Raw genomic sequence first — 27,995 nt, 5'->3', positions numbered from 1 at the left:
CACTCTCCAACCAGGCAGGCTCTGGCACAGCAGCCCAATACATGGGAGGAAGAGCCTGAAGGCTTGAAGTGCATAAATCAGTGAATAAGACCTCCAAAATTTATCCTCAGCCAGAGCAGGATCCATTTCTCTCTGCTACACACCTCCCACGAGCTGCTGCATGCACCAGTGCTCCCCACAGCAGAGATCCCAGCAAACAGCCAAGTGTCACCACCATTTTTGCTGAGGAGCTCTGGGCACTTGGGTCACCATACGCACAGTCAGCACTTGGGTGGCAGGTCGTGCCCCTCACCCGGGTGCCTGGCTGTAGCACAGCCCAAGCAAGGGCTGATCTTCCACTCTGACAGCAGCTACCTGGCTGTCACCCTCCCACCACACGTCCTTACCTCAAAATGCATCTTGGCTCTCAACAGCTCCTTGTAGAGCTCGGGGTCCTCCAGGACATGGTAGCCATGGCCAATACGCTCAGCCTTCAGGAGATAAACTGCCTAGAGAACAGGGGAAAACCACGTACAGCCTCCGAGCACCAGTTCCTGCCTGCCCGGAGATCCCTGCCCCACCACGGGTACAGCCCGTGCTGCTGAGCCAGCTCTGGGGAGGTCCTTCCCTGAGCCCTTGGGGCCAGATCTCTGCCTGGATCCCCGACGTTTGCTCTGCTATGAATACAGAGAGGACTTGGGCTCCTACAGAGCCCAAAGCAGGAGATGTAGGGACACTTCCCAGCCCCTCTCTCTGACCCGGTCCCTCCCACCCCTGCCCCGAGCCGGGAGCTCCTCTTACCTCCTTGATCATGGCAGGCGGGCCAGCTTCCCCGGCATGGACAGTGCGATGAATCCCACATCTTTCAGCTTCCTGCAAAGTAAGGGAGGACAGGCTCCTGTCCCATCACCCGCAGCAAGGTCAGCAAACCCTGGGGCGGGCACCGCTCTTGGGGGCGCAGCAAGCAACAGGGCTGTGGGCAAAGAGCCCACAAATTGCAAGTCCTATGCCCAGAGAGGTGGATGCAAGAGAAGAGCTTGGTAATGCCAGATGCAGAGAAACTTAGAAAGCCTTGTTACCTGCCCCTGGACCCCTCAGGGGTCTTTTAATACTGAGTGAGCTCACTGCCGTCTCCTCCTAGACAGCAGCAAGCTCGAGGCGTTCCTTCCTCCACCCGCCTGCCCTTCTGCATGGACCTTGCAGCAGTTCCTGTCTTTGAAACTTCTGCCTTTTTGGCTCGCTGCAGCCAAGTGGGAGAATTTAAAAGCCCCCAGGGCAGAGACGAAGCAATGCTCAGACACCTAGCACCTCCCTCCTGTAAGGGTTGGAGGCAGCCCAGCTGGGAGGACCCTGGGGGTTCAGCTTTGGGGGCACTTTGAGATGCTCCCCATGGCCATCCTGAAAAACCCCTCACCAGGGTGACCACTCTGGGCTCTGGGAAGCTGCACAGCCTCGAGGGAAGCCCGGCTCCTGCCTTGCTGGAGAAGGGCCACGCAGCTGATGGCGGTGGGCAGGCTGCAAGCCCCGACGCGCAGCAGACACTCTTGCTGGGCGCTCCTTCAGGGCTTTTCACTCACGATTTTTTTTTCAGTTACTTAATTTTCAGCTCCTCATGTGCTGCACACCCAGGCCCTGCCGGGGACATCTACAGAAGAGCCCTGTGTGCATCAACCCGAAAGGCACTCTGCGCTCCCTACATTTAAGTGAGTGTTGATTTTTCCCAAACAGCTGATTTTTTTTTTTTTACACTTTTTAAAATAATAAAATCCCTCTGGCCAAAGTACCAGACCAAGAAGACAGACAGACTCACACCAGCACTGAGTTTTTCCACTTGTTTCTACGTGGGATGAAGACAAACCAGAAATTCTAGTTCCCCCACTCCCAAGACAGGCATCCCTAACTACCCCAACCGGAGCTGGGGATACGAGCAGAGGCGTCAGGAACACCACATGCACCAGGACATCCCCACTAACCCTCTTGACTTCCCCACAAACCCTCCTGGCCACTGAAGCCTGACCCCCCTGCCATCAACTGCATCCAGGAGGGAGCTCCTGTCTAACATCCATCCATGGGTGTATCTTCCCTGCAGTGGCTTAATCCCTTTTTCAACCCATTTGTCCGACGACACATGGCGCTTCCCTCGGCTTCTCCTCCAAGAATCGCTGCCTCCTTGGACACGGTGGTTCTGGGATCCTTGGCTGTACATTTCTGTCCCGGTGCCCCTCTGCAGCCAGCAGCCACAGGCGAGCTTTCGCCGTTATCTGCTCTTTCCCCTCCAGCAGCCCCAGGAGCTCCCAGGCAGGACGTGCCTGCTCGGGGGACACCACAAGTCTCTCTGATTTCCCTGGGTGCATTACGTACCCCATGGAGCACAGCAGCAGCATTTATGGGGATGCAATTCCCTGCCACGCAGGCCAAGAGGGGCCAATGGTCGGGAGCAGGGTTTGCTTCAGCATCTCAGAGCCTGGGCGAGTCCCTGGCACAGAGACGAGGCCCGTCCTTCAGACGGGGCAGTCTGCACCTGGGTACTGCCAGCACACCGGGGCACGATGCGACACGCCTGCCCGCCGGTTAATAAAACCCTCTGCCCACGTCTCGGTTTGTAACCGCTCAGTTCATCCAGCACAGGCAGACCTTGCATTGGCTCCCGCTGACGGGGGCAAAGACCCCGAGAAAGCCCCGTGTCATTTCGCACCTGAGCGCTGCTTGCAAACCACCGTACTTTTTGGCAGTGATGGTGCACAGCCTCCTCTCCCACTGGTGCAGGGGACCGACAACCCCAAACTCCCACCAGCAAAGAGGAGCGAAGCTTTCCCTTTGGCCTCTGAGCTCTAGTGACAGTCTGGGACCAGGCTCCTGAAGCCACTCCAGCGTTTGCTTTTGAGGTGATCAGATAAAAACACTTCTTCACAGCTTCTTCGCTGCTCCTCAGGTGATTTCTGCCAGACTGGAAAGGCCCATCTCTTCCACCCTCGGCCGTGGTCTCCCCGAGCCCCAGACCCCAGCCCACAGCCGGGGGGACACGGGCTCCACGACATTCGCGCTGCACTCAGTGCTACGGGGTAGCGTGCCGAGCTCCAGCTCTAAGGCCGTGTTTAAGCGATGATGCTTGCCATTAATCATTTAGGAAATATAAACAAATACTTTTGCTGTTTAACAGAATGTTTTTCATAGCTGCAACAAATTTTTATGCTGTCCCAGCCGTTTGCAGTCTGAATAACATATTGCGTGTCCCCTCACGCACGTCCCCTCAATACATGCTTTGCTCATAGTTTCTTTTAAGATTAAACAAACCTCATAAGCCTTTTTATGCTCAGAGGAATCCTCCACCTTGAAAGACTCGTCGCCAGCCAGGTCGATGGCCACCACAGAGTTGTTGCGATACTTCTTGCAGAGCTCCACCACCTCCGGGGACCAGCCTGGAAGAGACAGCGCCAGGGTTCAGGATACAGCAAGGGGAAGGGTCGCACCTTCAGCATTTTTCTAAACAAATCCTGGTCATATAACTACAAGGCTATAGCTATTTTCTTTGGTCTTTCCTAAAATCTGACGCTCAAAAAGGAAGGTAACAAACTCCTAGGAAGGTCTGCCATCTTCAGGCAAATAAAAGCTGCCAGCTGATTAGTCCATCATCAAACAAAGGGAAATCAAAGGCACTCACCAGCTATAAAGCTGCTCTCGTCATGTTTTTCTGCTCATTTTCGGCAGGGGAGAAAAAAAGCAAACAGAAAAAAACCTCCAAACACGGTGGTGACTCTGCAGTTGGCCCAAGGGACGCTGAGCTGCACAGCCCCGGTGCTGTAACATGGTGCATGGGGGAAACCCCTCATCTCGCTCCTGAGCTCTCACCTGTCCCAGGCTGGGCCAGGGGGGAACGGGAAGAACTGGCCCATCGGACGTGTTGTGTCACGGAGGAGTTTGGGCAGGGCGGGATCTCCGGGGGGCCCCTGTACGGCAGGCAGCCCTGCCCTGTGGCAGAGCATCCTTGACTCCCCCAGACAGTGATGGATGCTACTCCTGGGGGGAAGGAGCTGGCAGCCTCCTGCCTGGCTGGCCTTTAACTCTCTGGCCTTTAACACGTACAAAGTTTTCTCTTTTTGGCATCAGTGAGGAAGAGAGTAACAAGTGGCTAACAGCTACTTCAGAGCTCTCTCTGACCAGGACGGAGGACAACCTCTGAGAAAGGACACGCCTCTACCAGCTCATAGAGCACTTACCCTTAGCAAAAAGGCCAAGAAACAGAAAAACGATAGTGTTAATTATTAACAGGCACCTGCTGTGTACATACAATCCCAAAATCATCTGAACACATAAGAAAACACGTGCCATTTCACTTTCTTTTTTCAGCAGTTTCCAGCTCACTGGGTTAGAGCCATTATTTTGTTAACAAGTTTAAGATGAGCCAGTTCTGGCTGGCACCTCTGCCTTTCTCTCAACAGCTCATAAATGACAGAGTGGCTCCTCACTCCAGCACATCCCGAATGCAGCGATAGACACTCTTGTATCGGGCGCATCACTGGCTCTGGGTCGGTGCCCTGGGACACAGGCAGGACACAGGCTCAGCTGCATGCAGGAGCAATCCGTGTGCCCGTGGCTGCTCCTGCCACCTCCTGCCTTTACCACTTGTGCGTCGGCAGGGACTGTGACTGCAGACAAGTGTGACAGTGCCTTACAGCTTTCCAGTTTCTACAAAGAAAAAAGTTTTCTTCCTTGAAACCAGAAATTTAAGGGTCAAGTTTTCAAAATATTGTTTGGGGTGGATTGTGCAGGCAGGAAAAAAACCCACTCTCAAATCTCCCAGTTTCCCAGAATATCATTTTTCACATTTCCAGACACAAATTAACCGTGTACTCATTAGCAAAAATCTTTCCACCATCTACCCTACCAAGTCTACATAAAACTGTTGTGAGACACAAAGATATTCATAACAAAGTCTTCACATAGAGCAGCTACTGTCATACAGCCTCGCTCCGACTGCACCTTTCCCGAGGGGAAGATGCTCACAGAACGCAGCAGTCCAATGAAACACTGGAAATTGGGTTTTCTTCCTATTCTGGGTCACAGCACCTGTTACCGACGAAGTTCAGAGCTGCTGATTTTATAAAAACCATTTTATATATGTGACTTAAGTACATTTTACTTGTGTTCTCAGCTTAAACCAGCAGAGACTGCAGCCAGCGGATTCTCCGGCTGACCCACGGTCCAGGCTAACAGAGGAGCGTGCTGCTGTAGCAGCAGGACTGTGAGCAGGGGAAGGTGCAATCTCACGCCTGGTCCTCCTCCTGTGACCATTCACCCTTGGACCCACAGGATGGTCGCAGAAGATGCAACTGCTCGCTGTGGCAATGGCTTCAACTGGCCCAAGGAGAGCTCCAGCCTTTGGGCATGGAGCGAGGTATGAGCAGAAATCGCGCCTTGCTGAGGAAAGAACAGAAGAGCCCGTTTTGTCTCTCTAGCAAGACCTTTCAGATACCGGTTGTACCCACAGACCTCCACTCTCGCATCCAGCAGACCCTTTCCCCACAGTGAAGGGAGCAGAGGACCCCCACCAAGAAAAAACTACTCCTTCTCTGCGCTTTGTGGTGCCACATCGGACCCAGGGCCATGGGACCAGGGCTTTCCCCGCATTTCTGCAGGGACCTGACCCCAGGGGACGTCACCCCCCGCCACGCGACAGGGAAGGGGAGCAGAGCAGCAGGGCAGCTGCAATACATTACTTGGCATATGGCGCATGCAGCATAGAATAGACCTGGCTTTGATGCGGAAATCCCTTTCTCCATCCTGTAGTCCCTGATTTACGAGGTTAACGACTTCATCTGGAGTGAGGTCTCCCCTGCAGGGAAGAAAAGCCGTCAGCGAGAGGCCGGACACACGTCAGGGAGGCAGGCAGGAGCCACAGGTCCAGCCCAGCGTCCCCATGGGACACCCCACGCAAAACCCAGGCTGCCTGGGGTCCCACGCGCCTCAACATCCAGAGGAGCCCTATGAGACCGCCCAGAGCCGAAGAGCACAATTTACACCCAAACCATGCCCAGATTTACCAGATGTCGGGCACAAAAGCATGCAAAGATGACAGTAAGATTTAGAAAAGCCTCAGGGAACTGAACGCCAATCCTGCCTGAGCAGAGGAACCTGCTCTTTGCCAGAGCATCTCATTAGGGCACACAACTGCCTGCAGCCGGGCAGGGACGAGCCCAAGGGCTCAATGCCCATCACAGCCCATTTTGCAAGGAGCCACAGAGCCCAGCACCAATTTAGTCAGAGGCACACATCACAACGGGGATGGCAGGTAAAGAAGGGATCTGATCATCAGCCCTCTCCCACATCACCCACCATCTCTGCCAGCTCAAATTCACATTTGGCAGGCAGGCAATCCGTATCTGAACACTGCTCTCCCTTGCACAGAGACTGGATCCAGCACAGCTGCTCCGCACATGCAGAATCAGGTGCCCAGAGCAAGGGGTGTTAAAGCGTAGCAGCACGCAGAGATCTCATATGAGGAAAAATCCTATCGATGGGGAAGAGAGGTAGAAGAGTGCGTGCGCTGGCTGCATTGGAGGAGAGAGGAGGTTTGGTTACACCAGACTTGGAACACACGCTGGCTGACCGATGATGGACCCGGCTCCTGCACCCCCGACCGGCCGCCCACGGGCTGCCCAGCACGGCGGGCTCACTCACTCGGTCTGGCCCCAGGGGATGGGATCCACGCGGCAGTTGGCCAGGAGGTGAGGGCTGTACCGGACCTCCACGTAGATGACGCCTTCTTTAGCTTTCGTCTCCACGAGCTCGTAGGCAATCCTCCTCACTGCCTCACGGTCACCCCTGCAGGGATGGCAGCAGGACCCGTCACCAGGATTCATCACCCTCAGGGCACACTGGGGACGGGCGAGGTGACTTCCAAGGCTTAGCAATGTTAGCCAAGGTGTCCTGCCAAGGGTCGAGGGGGAAGAAGCAAAAAGTGGGGTACTTACGCAATGGCAGGCATGTAGTGATTAAACTTCTCTAGAAATTGCTTAAGTGTCAGGGGTGTTTTGTAGCTGACGTGCTTCAGGAGGTCATCAACAGTGCTCCCGGGGAGAGGAACCCCTCTTTTCCTGAAAATGAAGCCATGTGTTACTGACGGGGAAGGCTATCAGATTTTTAATCAGTCCATTCCATACAGCAATCGCCTCCCCAGCTGGCAGCATTAACCTCCATTTCCTCACAGAAAAGACATGGCACACGTTGTCCTTCCAAAAATCTCCTCGCAGATGCAGCTCTGAATCTCAGAGGGGAGGAAGGAAATCCAAAATACAGGCAAAGCACAAACAAATCGAAACACAAGCCCAGACTGACCCAGCAGGAACAGAGCCAGAGCACATTTTAAGCTTAAGGAGGAGTTCATCTAAAGGGGCTCTGGATTATTTCTTGGCACCTCCTAGTCCTAGCGGCAGAATTGCCAAAGTTCTTTAGAAAAGTTAATTTCCACTTACGCAGGCTCAAAGGCTTGAAAAACCGTGGAGACACTCCCAGGCCCAGGATCACGCACACAGAAGCGTTGTGGCTCGTGGGTTTAATGCCAGCAGCTCCTGTGAGCGAGCTGGTTCCCAAGCCCAACATCATGGTGGCATCTTCTCTGATGGAGATATCACCCAAGCAGGAGCAAATGGCAGTCCTAACAACTGCCCTCACCAAAGGGATGGAGATGGTAAAGCCCACCTAAACTCTTCCAAGATGGAAGAGGCTGTTTGTCCCTGAAGCACCTGGAGTCCCGGTTGGTGGAGGTGTCCCCCATGGGGTGACAGCCCGGCTCGAGGGGGCTTCAAGACGAGGATGCTGCACGCTTCCCAGGCAGGCTTTGCCATCCCCACCCCACGGGCTGTCACTCTGCCCATGAATGCCAACCTAAATTAGGAATAATAACTAGATATTTGTTTTTAATCCTCTTTCCTGCCACAATGAATTACAACCCATTGATGGATCTCTGCTAATAGAGACAAAACACCAAAGACATCTCTACCGCCCCGATGCCAGCAGCCGTCCTGATGAGCAATCTGCAGTGAAGCAGCCCAAACAACCCCGCTCCTGGGCCCAGAAGACATTGCTCATTCCCCGCTCGGGCCTTCACAGGCAATCTGGCCAGATTAAGTTGCTGGCACTCGGCAGGGGACGTTCATCACTGCCAAGGCATCGGCTTTCCTCCCCGCCTTGCCCTTTCCATGGCACTGACACCCCAGCCTCTGCTCCAGGAACTGGCCAATATCTTCCCCCCCTGCCCAGGGAAAGTCTCCTACAGCAAAGCCATTTCCCTCACCTCTTCCGTGTGCTTCCCGAAGGATTGCCTCCACGCAGCCAGCAGCACCGGTGCTTTGGGGTGACCTGCAGCGCAGAGACGCTGGAGTCAGGTCTCTGGCTGAAGGGATCTGTTGGATCTTGCCGGCGTGGCTTTGGGAGCTGCTGCTGCCCCATCCAACCCACCTGGGAGCCTTCCCGCAGCCACGCTGCCCCAGGAGAACGTGCTCATGCCCACTGGCACCTCGGCGTCCTGCCCAGAGCTACCTACAGCCACGGCAGCACCACACATACCGTCCCACCATGGAGGTGGCACCTCTCCTGGGGACACCCAGTCCCACAAGGGGTCTGCCATGGCTCCAAACCCTTTGGCTGGGCAGGGGGGACACAAAGCCTGACACAGACCTGACAGAACTGGAGCCAAAGTTCCTAAAAACAGCCGAGTTCAGACGCTGTCCAAGGGGCCTTGGGCATCCCAGCAGCTTCGAGCTATTAGTACGTGGTCAGCCACCACCTGGTGAATTTATTTCTAGCTCTTTACCTTTAAAAATAGACCACAAGCAGCCTTCTGTGTCCAGCGTGGGGTTATTAAGGCAGTCCCCCCCAGCCTCCTACACTGCCCTGTTGCTTTTACCCTTGTGTGCACGCTAGTTTTCGAGCCCGTGAATAGCACAGCCTTGCTCCACCCCAGCCAAGCGTGGCACCCGAGGGCTGGCAGCCCCGGGGGATGCCAGGGATGTTTAAAAATAAGAGGGAACTCGGCACTCGGGCAGCGAAGGTTTCTGTCCTAAGCAAGAGAGGCACAGGATCCTCAGATGGCTGGTGTCTGCTGGGCTTCAGGGCTCCTACAGCCCTCCTGGGGACCACGCCAGTGTTTGTCCTTTGCTGGCAGCAGGGACCCAGCACTGACCCTTCTGTCCATCGGGACTGGTACTCCAGCCCTGCAGCCCACCCGTGGGAATCCCGACTCAGTTTGCCGCACGGACGTCCTGCAAGGAATGAGATGGACGTCTCTGATCCACCTTCCTCGCTCTGCACTGCAAAACGAACAGCCACTCCCCACAGAAAGAGATGCTTTAGAGAGAGTATTTCCCCCTAGGACCGCATTGCCTTGGAGCCTGCCGGGCTCACAGGGTGCCAGAAGCACTTCCTATCCTCCTCAGAGCCGATTTCCTCCCCAAACTACCACAGTTGTGCCTAAGAGCTGTTTCCCAAAACCTTTAAGCTTGCCACTTTCTCGATCTGAGAGGAACTGCTAGTGTCCACTAGCTTTTTGAATAGTGACAGCTGGAAGAAGTCTTAAATTTACTTTGCTTACAACCATGGAGCCAGGTCCTCACCAGTTAATCATTCATGCTGGTGCTTCCCACACAAGCTACACTGAAGCAAGAAGATGCATGTGGGCTCTGTCAGGGGAACAACCTCTCTAAGTCACTGCCAAGTGTTTTCCCGGGTCACCCTCACACGAGCACAACTCCTTGACTGCTAGTGCCAGGCAGACAGCCTGGGGTTCAAAGGCACACAGGAGCAGGGCAGGGAGGAGCACCCGAGCTGGTTTTTCCTCCCAAGACTGTGGTACGGCACCACCACTGAGAAGACGCTCCCAGCCTGCTCTCATGTCACCTGCATTTCCAATTAGGGACGTGGAAAAAGAACCAAGACTACACTGACTCTGCCGTTTCCCAGGTACACTTCAAAGGCAGACAGCTCTGTGTACGAGACAGCTTCTGTACTCCTCTTAGCTTGCCCGGCTCGCGGGACCGATGACCACCTCGCTCCCAATCCTGCTACCAGCACAGCCCCGCTGCAACATCGCCCTTGGTGATGTGCTCAATATCCTCACGCCGTGCAGCCATGGGAGTAGGGGCTGATGCTTTTGGACTGCAGCTCCCAGAGCTTTCTTTCACCTGCAACTCACCTGCCAAAGTGCAAGATCGTTTCTGGTCTAATGGCTCCATCCAGGTGGATGTGAAGTTCGACCTGCAATAAGATAAAGAGAAATTGGTGAGGTACTCTTGGGGCTCCAGCAAAAGTTTAGAGAGAAGCAGCTGGTGCTAACACAGGTACAAATGCAGCCAATACAGGGACAAAGCACAAAAACATTTTTAAAACACCATCATTATAAAGTTTATTTTTCAATATCTAAGTATCATCTAAGTATTTTCTTATTGCTGCTGCAGCTCACACATTTAATGGATCTTTAGAAATTTATTCTGTTTCCAGCAACCTTCAGGAACTGCCCTATCCTTATTTAGCTTGCATGGTCTGGAGTTTGGGAAGAGTGAAAAAAACAAACCCCAAACACCTTCGCTTTCCAGCTTGCTCCTTCTTGAATTCACAGACGCCCAAGCATCAATTCATTTGCTAAGAGTCATTACACAAAAACTTTGACTTCACTTCCAAGAAGTAGCTCCTGATACACTGTTAATTACTTGGTATCAATCAGAGCACACAGGCTTTCTAATCCTACACGTGGACTCAGTCCCATGGTACAAGGTGCTGTAGAAAACCAAAAAGAACAAGAGTTGCCCCGCAGAGCTAACAGGCTGGTTTCAAAGTAAAACACTTAAATTTTGACTCATTAAAAATGGGACAGTAACTTAGATGTCTTCACTCTGAAACCCTGTTTCCCAATTATTGCTGAAACAACGGATTTTAGAGAAAGAGCCCCAGAAAAGCAAAAGCAAGCTTTTTCCATCAGGCAGCTGGGGCTTTTGGAGGAACATGACAAATGTAATTTGGAAGTCGAATTGGGAAGGAAAATATTAGCTGTAAAATGTTTCGTCTGGATCTGCGTATTTCCAGAACTTTTTTTTTTTAAGCAATGGAATAGCCTACAAAATACATATTTAATTTAATTTTATTTTTTTAATGAAACTGTAGAGCAGCAACATAATACACAAAGTTTTGTTGGTTATAACACTGTGCAAATTTTCCTGTGTAGATGATTGCTGCGGGATGCTGAGGGTAAGAATTGAGTAGGAGTCAGAAGAGGTCTGGATATTTGCACGGATAACTAAACCGCCCAGATTACTAATTAAAACCAACAAACCCTCTGGCGTCAGGGTATGTGTCAAACAACAATTATGAGGAGCTGGAAGAAAAATGAGTAAGCAGTCCCTACAAGCAGGGCAGTTTGTTATTGTCCACCTCAAGATCCTTCTGCTCTCCTCTGAAGCATCCATGAGCAGCTGATGTGAGCTCAGCACCGCTGGCCCGGCTCCCAGCGCGGAGCTGGCAATGCCCACCTCTAGGATGAGCAGGCATGGACACCCATCTTCTGCCTCATGGCCGGGGTTTTCACTGACCACTTCTGCTGCAAAAGGCCACCACTGGTGGGGTGGGACAGTGCTCGGGTTCAGGCCACCTCCATAGGATGGCCATGAAGCTACCACTGAAATGTGCACCGGTGGGATGCAAAACGCAGGTGCCGGGCTCAGGGCAGCTCGAGCTACTGATCCTGCACCATTGCAATCAGCTGGCCCAGGGGTCATGAATATCCCCACTGACATCCCTGCTAGCAGGTTGTAAAAAGATATCCCTGTCGCTTCTCCTACCCTTAAGACACGATCTGAATCTACAGGGATGAAGATTTTGAAAGGGCAAAACCTGATCTTTCCCCCCACCTCGAGTTACGCAATCCTGCTTATGAGGACTAAATGTCCTGAGAAGCAGCAGATAAAATAACAGACTACGGACATGATCTGCATTGCCAGATGTGGACGCCTGGCACGTTTTCCACTCTTGAGCTCCAATTCCTATTTCAAAGCCATGCAAGCTCCACTCCTTGAGGTTTTCAACAGCCCTTGTGACCTTCTGATGGAGTTACAGGCTTGAAACTTGCTCATGCTGGATATAAAAACCAAGCAACTCAAACCTACTGGGGTCTTCTCACTCCAAACATTTCTCAAGCATTTCCTGCAAGAACATCCCAACGTGACACTTCCATCAATGTGAAAGCAAATTCAGCAGTGTCCTTCACCCATGCAAGCCACCTCCTTCTGCCGCTGCTGCAGGCAAGATGCTTGTAAAGCAGCAAGGTTCCTCTCCAACACCAGCAACAGACTTGTCCTCCACTGCCATGCATTTCTTTGGACCTGGAGGGACCTAAACTAAGTGCTAAGAAACTCTTGTGCAACGCTACTCAACTCAAAACTTTGTGGGGTTCCTCAAGACCAGTGCTTGGGGGAGTTGTTTTCTGCATCTGGGAACTAACATAGGCTATTTAAATTACCAAGGGACATTCAAGTGAAGAAGCAAAGGTGTGCCTACAAGGGTCTCCACTGAGAGCTGGCCCCAGGTAAGACTGCAATCAGCAGAGGCACAACCGAGCAGCTCAGCTCGCAAACCCCACACGTTTCCAGGCCCGTGGGAGGCTGCTCGCTGCAGATTACACTTCAGCTCTCCTCCTGCGTGTTTGTTTTGGGCAAACAAAGCACAAGACTTTTCCCGATACAAGCGGGTGACGTGACCTTGCTTTAAGTCAAGGAAAGTACCCAGATAAAGATTAAAGTTTCCTCTGAACTGTGGCTCCAGGAGATGATGCCTGAGCAAGCAGAAATAAGGTGAGTGCAGGAGCCCAGTGCCTCTTCGAGGGCTGGGCTCCCCAGCACACAGGGGTCCAAATACACGTGGTCTCCCACTCCAAGCCCTCCGGTTTATTTGGAGAGGGAGCCTGTGCACACAAATTAAATAGGGATCCCGACACTTGGTCCAGAACCCATTGGCACTACGGGCTGCACCAGCACCTTCAGCCATGCCAGGACCAGCGATGCCTTCCTTTCTCACAGCAAACCTGGATGTGGTAACGTTTGTTCTGATGAAGAACAAGAAAGCAGCAGAGCTCTCAAAGACTTCCCTGGGGCAGGAGCACTGCTCTTCCCCCAGCTCCAGCAAGGACCCTCAGGACCACCTTTGTGAAGCCACCCTTCAGCCCTTCTCCTGCACCTCCACAGCACTGCAGCTGAGAGTGAGTTCACTGATCGCCAGCCAGCGCATCAAAAAAACATAGTGCAATTCAATAAAATCACCGAGTTTCACTAAAGAGTTGTCAAAAGCCAGAGGGATGAGTTCAAAAGACATACCTGGCCATAAACTGTGTGTCCTCAGCACAGACAAGGCTCTCAGAGCAGACCGAGCGCTTTCCATTTTTATGCAAAAAAAGTTTTAGCTCAACCACAGCACGTGACTCGTTAGTGCAGAGATCAGCAAGTTGATTTTTAAAAAAAGGAGAAGTTTTAAGGGCTCTGGCTTGACTTTTCTCTTCTGAAAATATTGCAATGTTTTCTTTGAAACTTAATAAGCTTCAAAAATAAATTCAAACACAAAATGAGGTACTTCAAACAAGTATGTTCTGTTCAAAGATCAAGTCTGATTATTTTCAATTTAGCAAAATTAAGAGGAAAAAGTTAACCAAACATTCAGAGTATTTTCAGCTACAGTCACCCCAACAGAATTTGTCTGTTACTCTACGGTTTGCTCAGCGGACCATGGCAGAGCAGTTAAGTGCTCAGTTCGCCTATTATATGGCATAAAAAGTACCATCCAAGCTAAGGCACTTGAGGGAATTTCCATATTAGGTGGTTTTAGGGTCTTTTTTTTTTAATGTATACAATGAACAAAGTCAGTCCTAACACCATGGCAAGAGTAACACCAACCTCACCGTTTATTTTGATGGTTTCCAGCAGATGTTAATAGATAATCCAGGTAGCCGCTAAAGTCGCATCATTTTAAAACCCTTAGCAGTGACTTTGCCCAGGATTATTATTAGCACATTAAAAGGGGATAATTTAAAGTTCACACTATTGATCTCAATAACTGAAAAAGAAAGTAATTACAGCTGCCATTTGTCAGTTGTTAGATATATGTGGCAGGAAAATGTTAACAGAGATCAAAATTCAACAAGAGATAAGACGAATGCCAACCACTGCAAAAAGCATGAACTGTGCTCCCCAAATACTGGTTTTACGGAAGCGAGCTTTCATAACTTGGCTGTCAGGAGCCAAGTTCTCCTCATCATAAACTCACCACAAACACTATTTAGAAGCACCAGGTAAGACTGGATCAAGAGGGATGCGAAGTAGAAGAGGCACAGTATTATCCTCAAACCTGACGACACTCATAAATGCGTTTTGGAGATGCATCTGCCACACACTTCAAGGTTTGAGCCTTTAAAAGAGAAATGTGGGAGACTACAAGAGCCACCCACTGCTCCACTGCAAGAAATGCTTGTGCTTTCTAGAGAAGCATTCCTGTGATACGCGGCTTTGGTGACTGGGGAGGAGGATGCTCCCATGTAAAGCAGCCTTTAGTACCATTCCTCCTGGCACCAACCACTCAGCCTGCACTGACCTTGGTACAAAGCTCCTGGTGCTGTTAATAGGGGATGGTGGCTCTGCGTCACCCTCCTGCAGGGATGGCTCCCATGGGGCGGCACGGCCACGTCCCTCCTGAGCCATCACAGACCTCGCACCCGCACGTGGCTGGAACGAGGCAACGCTTCGGAGCAATAAACAGCCTCCTTGAACTTCGAGCAGCACCAAAACAGCCTCTTACCACAATCACTTTTGATTGAAGCCGGGAAGGTTATCTGAGCGTGTGCCTGCACCACATCTCTGGAGGTACAAGTATGCGCATCACTGCATAAAGTATGGCTGGGCTCGATGCAGCCTCGGCGGCACCAGGCTTTGACCTGTGCCAAGCCGGTCAGGTTGCGCATGAGAAGTAGATAAACCAAAGAAAACGTCATGGTGGCACACCCTCGCGCACTTGCACTCCCCGCAATAAGGATCACCTTTTTAATTTTTTTTTTTATTATTATTATTCTTATTTTTTAAGTTTTGCGCTTAAGGCAAATACCAGCTCAGCACCGAAGGGCAGGTCTGCCTCGAGCAGGGGTAGGCTGCTGTGTTACGGGGAGCAGGGCAGGACGCCCACCCAAACCCCCCTGGGTACAGCCAGCGCTCTGCACCTTCGCTGCCATCTGGGTTCGGTCACCAGGTGCCCTCCTAACCGCTGACGGGGACACACGCAGCTACAGCCAGGTCTGGCCACCTCTCCCAGGTGTGAAGGACATGTCGGAGACAACTGCTTCCCTTTGGACAGGGACAGGCTCTGAACACCACGACAACACGGTGTGCCCTGGCAGGGCTTGCGGGAACACCCGCCCGACCCGAGCTCGTGTTGGAAACAAGCGGCAGAGCTGCACCAGCTGCTGGGAGGGTGCGGGCCGGACCCCAGCAGCCCCTGCTCCCATCCTGCTCCCCACAACGTGGCTCAAGGCACACAGGAGCTGCAGGGGAAGGGAGCCACGTGTCCCAGAGCCCCCGAGCTGGGGCTGGCCTGGGGGGAGAGGAGCCAGCAGCGAGTGAGGACACGGTCTCTGCTCTGGTTGTGGAGCAGAGAGGGAAGGGGCTGATGGTCGGCATCCAAGGAACAGCAGTCTTTTCTGCTCCCTTATGGCCTACGACAAGCAGGGTTCAAAGTGCCCTCCGGCAGCCCCGGCAGCTCCCTGCTCATCGCTGCAGTCGCTGGGAGTCAGCGAGTTCCCGAAAAACACGAAGGCAGCCCCAGCCTCGCGTTCGGCCGGGGCTCAAAGCTGCTCCAGTTACCAGAAACATCCCTAAAACACAAAACTGATCATTCCCAATGGCAGAGGGTCCAGGGGAATGAATAGGGCTCATTAACTGACTTCAGACCCATTTTTTTTTACCCCAGGCCTGACTTAGCAGGTTCACAGGACTGAAAGGGACTGCCTGACTCAGGAAAACCACTCTCATAATTGCCGGCAACCAGACAACAGAAGCCTGATCTTAGCGGTCAAACACTGCACGGTTTTTCCTAGGTCTCTCTCTTTGGCATCCCACTCTCCCACGCGCTGCGTAAGTAGGAAGAAGCACAAATAAAAGAAGAACTGAACATGCTTCTCTCAGTCAAAAGTTTAAAATCACTGGGGTGAACCAACAGCTTTTGCTCTTAGTGGAGCAGAGGAAACACCAACATCTCCCAAAACTGAAGTAGCCTTAAAAAGGCTTTAATCATCAGCAGATGTCAACGCTCCACGGATTTTGGTATCAAGGTTTGCCTGCTACTGCACGGGTCACCTTCCCCGAGCAGGAAACCTCCCATAGTGATGGAAGGCAACATGAATCAGACCCGTGCACACAGGCTTTTCCAAGTACGCTAGACTTCCCTGGTGTGAGCTCAGACTGAGAGATAAATGGTTTGGGAGTGGTACGGGATGCAAAAAAAAAAAACAAAACCCTTTTGGGTTTTTGGAGGCAATCCTCTTCCCCAGGCAAGCCGTGTGCAGTTGCCACCACTCAGGTTCTCCCACAGCAGGACCACCATGACCCTCACATCATTTTTCTTGTTCTCCTCTGCTCCTTCGCTGCCCACGAAGAGCCCAATCCTGCCCAGCAGTCAGCACCAGAGCCCCAAAGCAGCCAGGAAGAGAAAACCTGCTCCCTGTACACCAGCTTACCCAGACCACAGCCCAAGAGCTGAGCTGTCCTGCAGCATCCTGATAACCATCAGATACATGGTTATCGCTCACCACATCTGTTTCATCATCTTCCTTCTCAACATTTTTTATAATCTGATTAATAAAAATCTTACTGTATGATTCTACTTGAGATGTACTTAAACAGCACCTGGTGAGAGGGAAGGACCGGAGCACCCTCTGACAGCAGTCACCGAGACAGTATCTCAGGTATCTGAGGAATAACTGAACTAAATGTTTAAGAGGAAAACAAACAAACAAAAACCAAACAAAAAAAAAAACAAAACCAAAAAAAACCCACCCAAAACCCAACAAAACCAAACCCCAAACCAACCAACCAAACAAAAAAAAACAAGAGAAAACGTTTGGTTTAGTAGCGCAAGGCAATGGCTGGAGCGCTGGAGCCTGCAGGGCTTGCCTCCGCCCCAGCCGTGCCCCAGCACACCTCCCGCCCGAGGGGCCCGGCCGGGCGCTGGCACGGCCCCGCGGCGGGATGCCGGGGTGGGCGGGATGCCCGGGGCAGCTCCTGCGCGTCCCTGCAGGGAGCAGCGGGCCGGGGCAGCGCCGACCCCAGACGGGAGCGCCGGGTGGGACCCCAGGGCACACCCTCCCGGCACACCCCGGGGCACGCCCCCGCTGCCCCGCCGCAGCACCGGGGCACGCCCCGGCCCCAGCCCGGCGGCGTGTGCGGCGGCTCCGCTCCGCGGCACGACCCGGTGCGCAGCGCCTCAACCCCGGTGCATGCCCCGGCTCCCACCCCCGATGCACGTCCCGGTTCTCATCCCCGGCGCACAGTACCTCGCCCCGGTGCATGCCCCGTTCCCAGCCTCGGTGCACAGCACCTCACCCCGGTGCACTCCCCGCTCCCAGTCCCGGCGCACGTCCCTCTCCCATCCCGGTGCCTGCGGCAGCGCTGCCGCCTCACCTTGGGGTCCCCGAAGACGCGCAGCCCCCGCTCCATGCTGCCGCCGCCGCCGCTCCGCTCCGCGCCCGCCGCCCCGCCCCGCCCCGCCCCGCCCCGCCCCGCGCGCTCCGCCGGCCGCGCTCGCCCGCCCCCTGCCGGCCCCGCCCCGCCCCGCGCCCTGTGCAGCGCCGAGCGCGGCGCATCCCGGCGGGCAGGGCTGGGTCCTGCCGCCCCGAGCCCCCGAGATCCCGCCCGGTGGTGCCCCCCCCGCTCGCGTTCCCCTCGGGAGCCGCGGCCCGGGCGCGGTCCCTCCTCCTCCGATAGCATCGACGGGAAATAAAACCCGATGAGCGAACAGCTCCGCTCGCGGCACTGGAATGCGATCTCGGCTTTGATTTGCAGCCTTCAGCCAATGCAACAATATTTTTTTTAACCTAAAAAGGACTTAAGTGTTCAGCTTAGGAGCGATCGGCCCTCGCCCCCTTTGCTGCTTGCAAAGCTGCTGCTCGGTGACTCACTTGTTTTGTCCGATGGCTTTTCGGACTTGTTCGGTCCATCACGCACCTGCTTGCAGCTCCTGCAAACTCATGCTCAGCGTTTCATGTCTTATTTTTAGGACCTGGCCACGTTTTACGCTGCTCCTCTGCCTCCTCCCTTCCTCTCCCATAGGCAATGCACATGGCAGCCCGCATCGTTGAGGGACAGTGGGGCAGAAAGTCCTGCTCCTCCCCACGAGCGTGGCTTCTCTGGTACTGGAGAACGCAGAGCTTTCAGCCACTCCGGTCTTGGAGCACCCACAAAGTCACACCCGTTTAGCTAAAGGCAGATCTGTTCACTCCTCAGAGCGAGCTTTGAGGAACATCCCTTGGGTCCTGGCACAGCCCCGGGGTGAGTCGCGATCCGAGTTGCTTGGAGGGCCCTAAGCAGGCAGGTGATGTTTGCAAAATTTCTACGGAGACTGGGATCGTGGTTTTGTTCTGCATGACTGGACTTCAACTGCTCAGGTGAGGCCATCCCCAGATCACAGGCCCGGTCTGCGGGAAGCCTTGGAGGTGAAAATCACTATGTCCATGTAAAATACTGTTATCACTTGCGCTGGCGTGTAAGCGAAGAAAGCACTTGGGGCTGTAGGCGTGAACGCTACCACAAATGGTTGGAAAATAAGGTTTCCTCTTCTCCTTCCCCAGCTGTGTTTACACCAGCGGGACACTGTTTGTGGAAGCTGGCAGCAGGGGATTAGCTACACCGGAGCCCTGCCCGCGGGGATGGGGAGGGCTGGGCACTCCTCCAGCCCTGTGCTGTCACAGCCACGCTGCCGCCCCGGCAAGGGGACATGTAACAGCCCAGGGGAGCGAGCAGCTCTGAAGGTGGGGGCTCTAAACCGGTGCCAGGCACTGCTTAGTGAATGCAGGATGTGCTACAGTCTCATTGCTCCACAGGGAAATGTCATTGGCGTCCCTTGTCACTCCTCCCCAGCTTTGCCATGAGAGCAGCGATGGAATTTCTGCCCCAAAGCCAAGCGGGCACTGAGAAAACAGCAGTTTTTCAGCTCGAATCCCAAGGTCATTTGGGTATGTGCGCTGCAGCGGAGCCCGTGGGAAAAGCACAGGGCTTGGCTAGGGAGGAAAGTTCATCAACATGTTCTCTTTTATTAAGTACCACCTTTCAGAGATGCCCTGACTGCACCCACACTGTAGGGATGAAAGCACATTAGCCACAGTCAACTGGCAAAGATATTCTTTACACAGTAGTGACTGGCAGGGGAAAGTAACCGTTAGCTGCCAAGCGCAGGGCTGGCACCGCTCAGGGCTTTCAGGAGCCTGCAGGATGGAGCAGCGCTAAACCAGGCTCATGGGAAACCAGTGGGAATAAGCAGCAGGTATTTTATGCACTAAAATTTGTGATTTCTGGAGCCACCAAACAGGGAGTTTTTCCAGGCTTCAAAAGCTTTGGAAGCGCTGAATTTGGGTAAAACTCCCCTGGGTGTGCACAGAGAGTCTGGGCAGAAATAAAATGCTTGAGTGTGCAAAGTAGCAACTGGGTGTGAAACTGTCCCTGGGCAAGGTGAGCTCACGTGGACCATTTCACCTCCATATCACAGGCTTTTTTAGCAGCCACTTGAAAAACACCTATTTTGCCTGGAGAATGTCCCACAGCATCACATATTTGAGGTCTGACTTCTGGTTCAAAGCATCTGTAGCATAAATGGTCCTAGTGTGAATACGTGGTGCTTTCTAATGGGCTTTTGTAGGCACAGCCTTGCTCAATGTGTCATCTACACTGGGAGGACAGAGGTCAGTTAGAGCCTTTATTGGAAATTAAAGGAAATCACAAGGTAAAAAATAGCATGTGGGTAATTTTCTGCCAGGAGAAGAGTTGTTAGCGAAGGTCAGAAAGAGGCAAATGGAGCTGAACTGGCCCCATCAACTGGGAGTGGTGCACTAAGGGTTTTTTGATGTTTTTTTTCTGCTTAGCAAATACATGTGTGCTGCAGACTCAGCTCTTTCCAGGAGTGTCAACACCAGGACCACATAGAATATTCATCACACTCGACTGTGTTGCAGAGCCTTAGAAATAAGGCTTGGGCTGATGTTAATTGACCTGACCCTGATCCACTTTATCCATCTTTACCACTGGCTAAATCAGGTGGTTGTGACAACTGCTGTACTGTTGATATTAAATGAATGTTTTCCCATGGAGAACACCACATCTCCCTGCAGCCAGAAGGCTCAAGAAGAGCAGGAGTCTGTTACTTAATGGCTGATCGTGATTTCCTGCCTGGGACCTCTGTTCCACCCAAACCCTTGCTTGGATATTTGTGACAGCCCAACACTTCAGACCTGATTTACTTTCCCTTCCATTTTGGTCAAACCTTTGAACCACCCAGCCCTGTGCTGGGTTCAGCTTCAAGGAATGGTGCTTTTGAAGTGGAGAAGAGACCAAACCCCTCTGTCCCTTCAGCATGACAGATGCTCCCCAGAGCCTCGCTGTTAGGAATAGGAAGCAAACAACAACTCAGGGGGAAAACCCAGTTACGAAGGACCCCAGCATGATTTTGCTCACTCAGTTCACATCATCACCCTGCGTTGGGAACCTCTCCTGAGCCCTGCAAGCAGGAGGAGAGGCAGTCCCAGGCATGCAGGCAGGAGGGTGCACATCTGGGCAGCTGCAGGAGCACCAGCTCTGCTGCTTCTCTGGGGCTGCTGGAGTGAGGGCGAGAGATCAGCACACACACTAACAGAGCTGGGGGGTAAAAGAGGCACTCCAGGCTGCGCTACCATGCGTGGAAGCCACCACAGGCTGGCAGGGACAGTAAGAGGGACAGGGACAGTAAGAGGGACAGGGACACTTCTCATGCTTGGGGTGGTCTGGCCAAGTGCAAGGCACCACGTGAGGATGCTCTGGGGTCATCCCCGGGGGAAGTGACTGCTCATCTGCACAGCCTGCCCGTGGCTCCAGTCTCTGCTGTTGATTGTTTATCTTTTGTATTTTTAGGAATATCCCAGGCAGCAAAGTAGGGGTAAAACTGATCTTAGAAGATATTCCAATGCTGATTTCCCAGGGGTTATATTAAACCCTGCTCCTTTTCTCTTGCCTCCACAGGTTAAGACCAGCTGTGTGTCAGGGTTGCTGACACCCACAAACAACTTTCCCAAAATACTAAAAAGTGTGCTTACGCTGGGCTTAGGTGTCCAAGAAAAAAGCACTTCTGTTTGGTTTGGGGTGGTTTTTTGTTTGTTTGTTTGGGGGGTTTTTGGTTTTTTTTGTTTTTTTTTTCTTTTTCTTTTTTTACCAGATACCAAGAGCATCACACTACAGCTCATTGTAAGTGGCTAAGAGATGAAAAAGTGTTTAGATTAATTCCACCAGTAAGGGATTATAACTGCTGATGTCCTGTACAACCACAACATACTGCTATACTGGTGGTTTTTGCAAGAGTGGATGCTCTCAGCCCAAACATCCATTGCTTCTGCAAAATTTTTGTTTTTGAGACAAAGCCCTAACTTATCTCAGCATTTCCCATTTAACTTCTGTGGCTCCCCCGCAGGGCAGGGAAAACCTCTGCCCCGGGGTGAGCCATTGCCGGCATGGGGTCACTGGTGGGAACTCAGCTGTGACCCGCTTGGTTCCTGCTGGGGATCACGGGACCCTGCAGTCAATGTGAAAGGCAGAAACCCACCCTCCTCCCCAAAGGGACTTCATTTCCCCTCTGCTCTCACAGGAGCTGGAAGCAGACCCAACACTGGCCTCCGAAAGCAGAAGTAGATCCTGCATCGCACCGTGGTCCCAGGCAGACTTTGCCCCAGCTCTCTGCCACGTGGAGTGGGTGACGGGCTTTTCCTAAGGGTATTCATGTAGCTGCAGCCCCAAGAGCATTAGGGCAACCACAGGGTGCCACTGAGCAGCTCCTGGGGGACTGATGGCTACCTGGGTACACTTGAGAGCTGCCACGGGACACACCTCGCTGGGGATTCCTGCCTGGCGCTGCTCCCAAGGAAACCACAACCCTCGCACCACTAAATGCAATGCTAGCCTGAAAAGAGAAAGCCCCACTAACCTCCACAGTGGAACCCCCTCCCCGCCCCGAGATGTACCCTAGGGTAGAGATGAGCTATGCTGTAAACAGGTTGCGTTTTCCCATTTCAGGGCATTTCTGAGCAGCACAGACATGCACGCCTGGCTGATGGCAACATGCCCAGCACGGGTGCCCAGGCACACAGGCACATCCCGGGATGCAGCCGCTGGCAGAGCCACGTGGGTCACTGCAAACCAGCCACACTGATCCCCTAACCAGATTAAGACCGTAACACGCAGGGCCAATTCACACCGAGCATCAGGCCATGCTAATGTTTTTCAACCTGTTCTGAACATCTCCTGGACCAGAGGGGATGTCTAAACTGAGCTATGGGGAAATCGAGCTGCTCCAGGGCCCACAGGACACAGCCATGGCACAGCTTTGAAGGCAATACAGCGGAGAAGAGGCAGGGAAACACAGTGCCATGCCTTTGGGTTGGAAAAAAGAGCAGTGGTCTGGATCCAGCAGCATTTCAGACCTGGAAATGCCTCCAAGGCCCACCCTGGAAACCGTGAGTTGTCCAAGGATAAAGGCAGCCCTGCTCTCACCCAGCTCTTCAGGTCACAGGGTGCAGATGGACCTGGTGCCTGCAGGCGAGAGGAGCACACGGTCCCCGCAGCGTGGGACACCTTTGCCTTGGCAGGAGCACCACCCTGCCCTCTGCCCTACCTGCTTTGTCAGCCTGTTTCACATTATTAAAATCAAGTACGTAAGTTCAAGACCAAGGGTAGTAACACCACAAATAGCAGCAGGGCTCACCTTGCCATGCCACGGAGGCAAGGTGCAGACAGCTCATCTCCTCCTGGGCCCTTGGGCTCTGGCTGCCCTTTGCTATGTGGGTAAAGAGAAGGAGCCGACTCCAGCCTGTGCAAAGATGTGGCCCCACCCCTCTTGGGCCAGCTCTGTCAAGAGAAGGAGCTGAGAAAAGTCTGAACCAGCCGCAGCAGCTAAGACAGGAACCTCACCGAGATGTGACCTCTCCTCAGGTTAAGGCTTTGCTGCCAGGGAATTACTGAACCTGATGCTACTTGCAGGACCGGAGCCACCTTCCCACCGGTAGCTGGGTGGGATGATGAGAGGTCCCCTCTCCCGCCTGGGTCAGTGCTCAGAGACCTCCACCATGTGGGACAGGAGACCCTCCTGGTGCCCACGCCCCAGGGGAGCCCAGCCCAGACACACACCAGTCTATCTGCCCTGGCCCTGATTTTCACAAAGGGAAACACAGAGACAAGAGCAGGAGGGGAGCCAGGCATGCTCCAGCAGGTCCTGGTGGGTCCCCACACCATGCCGGGACAGGTCCCAGTGCAGCTCGGTCCAATTCTCATCAACAAGGAGGTGGGTTCATTTCCAGGGCACATTCCTCTGTTAGGTTGCTCCTTAAATAAACACATCCTTTATTCAAGGGCTGGGTGTAACAGAGCTGGGACTCAGCACCGCAGCTCTGCGGCCCTGAGCAAAGCCTTTCAGGAGCGCTCAGAGGAGCCAAGGGGTGAGGCAGGGCAGAGCCGCTCTCACCATTTTGCAGGAGGAGGAACCACCCTGTGAGGATGGAGAAGATCAGGCCCTCCTCACTCTGCTGAGGTCGCTGCCCTCCTTGTGGGCACCATGCACCAGCGGAGACCAAGATCTGCACCCTGACTCAGCCCAGCCTGGCCCAATGCGCTTCTCCTGAAGGTTTTTAACACCATCTCAAAAGGCACAGCTCACCTGCAGATCCAAACCTCTGCAGGAGCAGCAGCATGGTGGCCAGGCTGAAGCTGAAACATGATCCCAATGTCCCACTCAGACCCCCCTGACCTCTCCTGCAGAGCATCCTGAGCCGGCGGAGCAGCCTGTCGCGCTGGGACCTGCTGGGGAGGAGAGGAGGAAAGCGTGCCAAGCCCCATTGGGAACGACTCCCCCACGGACCTCTTCCTGCAGCACTTCTCTGGAGGAAATTCCACGCAGAGCAGGCTGCCCTGCCCTAGCGAGGGGTCACCGAGCAGCGTGATGCAGATACAGCTCCCGAGGCTAAGCGTAAGCCCAGCTGTGGCCAGCTGACACACAACTCTATTCAAATCCACTTCTTGAACGAAGACCAGGAGACACACGGGCTGACACCTCTGATTTTATCTCTGCCAGGCAGGGCCCAGGGAGCCAAGGCTTGTGCAGTTTTACACGTATGCAAAGCTCTGCAGCCCCAAACCCACGGGTGCTTCCCCAGCTCTTCCCCCCGTTAGCCAGGGCTGTGTTGGGAGCAGATTTCCATCCAGCTGTGAAGGAGCTCGGTCATGTTTCACACCCTGTCCCATGGCCAAGTACTGTCTCAAAGTTGCAGAGTCACTGTGTCGGGGCAGGGTAACAAGGATCCTAAAGGAAGCGCCCGGTCAGGGCGGTGTCCACCCTCCTGGCAGCTGTGAGCAGCAGGACCAAGCTTCTCCAGCCCCAGGGGAGACTCTGCGTGCTTGGGGTTTAGCTGCACGTGTTGCACTGGGGGGGCTGAGCTGCCCTCCAGCCCCCAGCGTAAGCCAGGTAATTAGATTACAAGGTCTGGGCCAAATGCTGCCACCGGGGCCACCAAGGGACAGAGGGGAGCTGAGGACAGCGTTCCTCGGAAGGGCTGTGATGCCACAGGTCAGCACCACGGGCCCCCATCCTCACTGCAAGGGCAAAGAAAGAGAGGAAAGGGAGAGCACTTTCCCCAAACCCGACCTTCTTAGAGATACTTTGGTTGGGAGCGAGCAGCAACCAGCAGCATAACATTGCCCCCCTCAGACTCTCTCCAACATCACAGTGTCAGCTCCCCAGCAGGATGCTGTCACAGCAGAACCCCCATCTCCCCAGCCCAGCTCCCCTGCCCAGGGCCCAAGGGGATTTGGGAGCTCCCAGCTCCTGCTGAGCCCCATGCCACATCTCACCTCTCTGCAGGGTACAACATTCTGGAGCCTGATGGGGTTTTTTTGTCCCCAGTGATCCACAGGGTCAGCTTTGTTCTTCTTCAGGGGTTTTAACCAAGCTCTCAGCCCTTCACTGCACAGTCATTTGGGGTGGGACTGGGGGGAAGACAGATGGGAGCGGGGCTGGTCAGCTGCTGTAGCAGTGCAGGAGCTGCTGCATGGGACGGGTCACACATGGTGAGATGCTGCCTGTGGGGCCCCTCAGCACCAGTGGGAAGAGGGCATGCCCTCCACGAGATCTAACGCTGGGTTATTCCACTAGTACAAGCTCTGACCAAGCCAACCTGCTCAGGCTGCAGCACAGCAGTGCCAGACCAGGGGGGGTCCCTGGTCTTCTCAGCAGCACCTATGGGCCAGGGCTAAGGAGTCCATTGTTGTCCCATACCTGCATCTCCATCCCAGTCCAGGCCAGATGTTGGATCTGTGCCCAAATCCAGGTGTTGGGCCATCAAGGGGAGCAGCACAGACCCAGAGGTGGCAGCCAGGTCCAACCAAGAGCACAGATCATAAGGCAATATCACAGTGATGAGGCAGGTCCCAGGTCAAGCCAGGAAGTCAGTCTACCCATCATGGCCAGGAGCAGGTCCAGGAGCACCAGGCAGGTCCATAGTGATGGGGCAGGGCTGATACCAAGCCAGGAAGACAGTCGGCAGGTTGAGGTCAGGACCAAGGGCCCCATAGCCAGGCACTGATGTGGCTGAGCTAGAGCCCAGCACTCCTCCAGCATAGCTCAGGAAGAGGGCAAGGCCCTGGGCTGAGCTTAAATAGAGCTCCTGGCCCACGGCTGTGGGGCCAGGTGAGGCTGGTCAGGGCCATTAAGGTCCATTAGTGTTCTCAGGGCTCTGCCACTTGCAGTGTCAGATCCTGCAAAGCAAAGCTGGGTGATTGCCTCCAGTCCTCTGCCACTCTGACCCAGGGCACAGAGACCACGTGGAGCTCTTAAACCTGGCAGACAGCAGGGTTTGGTCCTGGCACTGATCCATCCCTGCTGCTGCTCTGCTCTGCCTGTAGGTGGTTTTGGGTGATACAGGAGCTATTTTCATGCCCAGAGAGCAATAACTTAAACTGTCCTCCCTGGTCCCAGCTCAAGGTTGCCATCCCAGGATGCCCAGATCACCCACCTTGCAGTGCCAGCTAGGGGCTGGCTCATCCCGCACTGGGGGTCACAGCATTCACACGTGGGGTCCTGGTACCAGGAGATGTTCAGTCCTCAAACTGGGCTTGCAGACCACCAGCAGAAATATCAATGCTAGGGGCTATTGCATCAGGTGCTATTAAAAGGAGAGATAGCAGGTAGGGAGAGAAAGGCCGGTGAAGGGGAGAGGAAGCAGGAGAAGGGGAACAGCTGGGTTCTCCCACCCGTCTCCCCAGTGTTGCTGTGATGGTGCTGCTGGAGCATACGGGGGGCTGCCTGGCTGCTGCCCCAGCAAAAGTCGGCTGCAAGCCCCAGGGCAGACTGGGCACGGGCCTCTGCTCGGGCAAAAAGTGTTTGAAGAGAAACTGATCCTCACTGCATCGAGCTGGAAATTTCTGGAGACACTTTAATTCATCTAATCCAGGGCCCTGACCCAATTAATATTCTATAGGCTCTCCTGGAGCTCTTGTTTTGTTCTGTTCTTGGCATCAAGGGCTGCAGAAGAAATTGAAAACAGATTATTGGGAAGAAAACAGCTTCAATTTTTAGACAGCTGTCTCTGGTGAAGTTGGCTTCACTTCTAATCATTCCCCAGGCATGATGCAAGCCTGGCTATAAAAAGTTTGTCCCCAGTGGCAGCAGAAAGGCTTTGCTTTAAAAGCAAAAGGTGAATATCCAGGAATGGTGCTGAGCAAAGAAAGAACAGGCTCTACCTGCGAACCTTGCTCACACCTCCAGCAGCCCTGGGCACAAAGTTATCATCAGCCCGTGTGTGACCCAGCGAAGGGGCGCGGGGACGGAGGGCGGGGGGCAGAGCGGGGGGCCGGGGGGCAGTCGGGGAGCCCGGGGGGATGTCGGGGAGCCCAGGGGGCAGTCGGGGAGCCCGGGGCAGGGATGCTAGAAGGACATGCGGGGCCAGGCGTGCAGCCCCTCGCCTGCGCCCGGCGGAGCCCGAGCAGAGTGGCCACGAGAGGGAGGCAGAGCCCGGGCGCTGCGGGGCCGGGCTGCGGAGCGGGGGATGCGGGGTCGGGCGCTGCAGGCTAGGGGCTGCGGGACCAGGGGCTGCGGGATCGGGGTCTGCGGGACCGGGGCTGTGGGGCCGGGGGCGATGTAGGGCTGTGGCCCCACCACCACCCGCCCCAGCCCAGACCGCGGCTCCAGCCCCCCCGGACCCCGGGCGATGGGGGCGATGGGCCCCGATCCAGCAGGGCAGCACGTGTGCCCCGGGGCAGGCCAGTCACCTGCGGTGGTCCCTGAACGAGATCACTGCCCACAGCCCCGGGGACCTTCGGTTCTTCTGCTCGGCCTGGCTGGGGAAAAGAGGATGAGTATTTGAATACAGAAGTTATGGCTAAAGTGCTCTTGAAGGGCTATTTTCTCCTCCGGTGTCAGCCCAGATGCCAAGGCTGTGTCCCACTCCCCGTTCACGCCACAGACATCAGTTGCGGGATGGGATATCTTGCAGGTCAGCAGCAGACCCAGGCAGAGGGGAAGCCTGGGAAGTCCCTGCAGTTCAGCTCCCATCTGTAAATCAGGGGCAGTCACCCCACTGTGCCTTACAGAGGGACCGTGCAGACACAACGCATCAAGCAGGGGATGGGCTGTCAGTCCCCATGGCTGTATGTCCATCCTTTGTCAATGGTTCTGGTTTGTCCACAGTTAACACCGTGACAGGCTGATGATCAGCACTGAGT

The 27,995-nt window shown here is 54.1% G+C and overlaps 1 protein-coding gene across 4 annotated transcripts in view; it reads right to left on the bottom strand.

Annotated features, from left to right (window-relative positions):
- Positions 1-17,752, bottom strand: part of ADA (adenosine deaminase) — a 31,179-nt gene extending 13,427 nt beyond the window's left edge. For 2 of the 4 annotated variants that reach the window (XM_068419745.1, XM_068419748.1), the window contains exons 1-8: positions 17,676-17,752; positions 10,169-10,230; positions 6,951-7,073; positions 6,658-6,801; positions 5,697-5,812; positions 3,274-3,398; positions 781-852; positions 387-488 (exon numbers count right to left, since the gene is read on the bottom strand). In XM_068419745.1, coding sequence (XP_068275846.1) covers positions 387-488; positions 781-852; positions 3,274-3,398; positions 5,697-5,812; positions 6,658-6,801; positions 6,951-7,073; positions 10,169-10,230; positions 17,676-17,711 — 780 coding nt within the window. In that variant the 5' untranslated portion in view covers positions 17,712-17,752. Of the gene's footprint in view, positions 1-386; positions 489-780; positions 853-3,273; positions 3,399-5,696; positions 5,813-6,657; positions 6,802-6,950; positions 7,074-8,272; positions 8,453-10,168; positions 10,231-17,548; positions 17,621-17,675 lie in introns of those variants that run through there. The other 2 variants (XM_068419747.1, XM_068419746.1) reach the window with 2 other exon arrangements.
- Between the last annotated feature and the right edge of the window lie 10,243 nt (positions 17,753-27,995).

The sequence above is a fragment of the Nyctibius grandis genome, chromosome 28 (genome assembly GCF_013368605.1).
Source record: "Nyctibius grandis isolate bNycGra1 chromosome 28, bNycGra1.pri, whole genome shotgun sequence".
Taxonomy (NCBI): Eukaryota; Metazoa; Chordata; class Aves; order Nyctibiiformes; family Nyctibiidae; genus Nyctibius; species Nyctibius grandis.
This window is presented reverse-complemented; position numbering and strand designations above follow the sequence as displayed.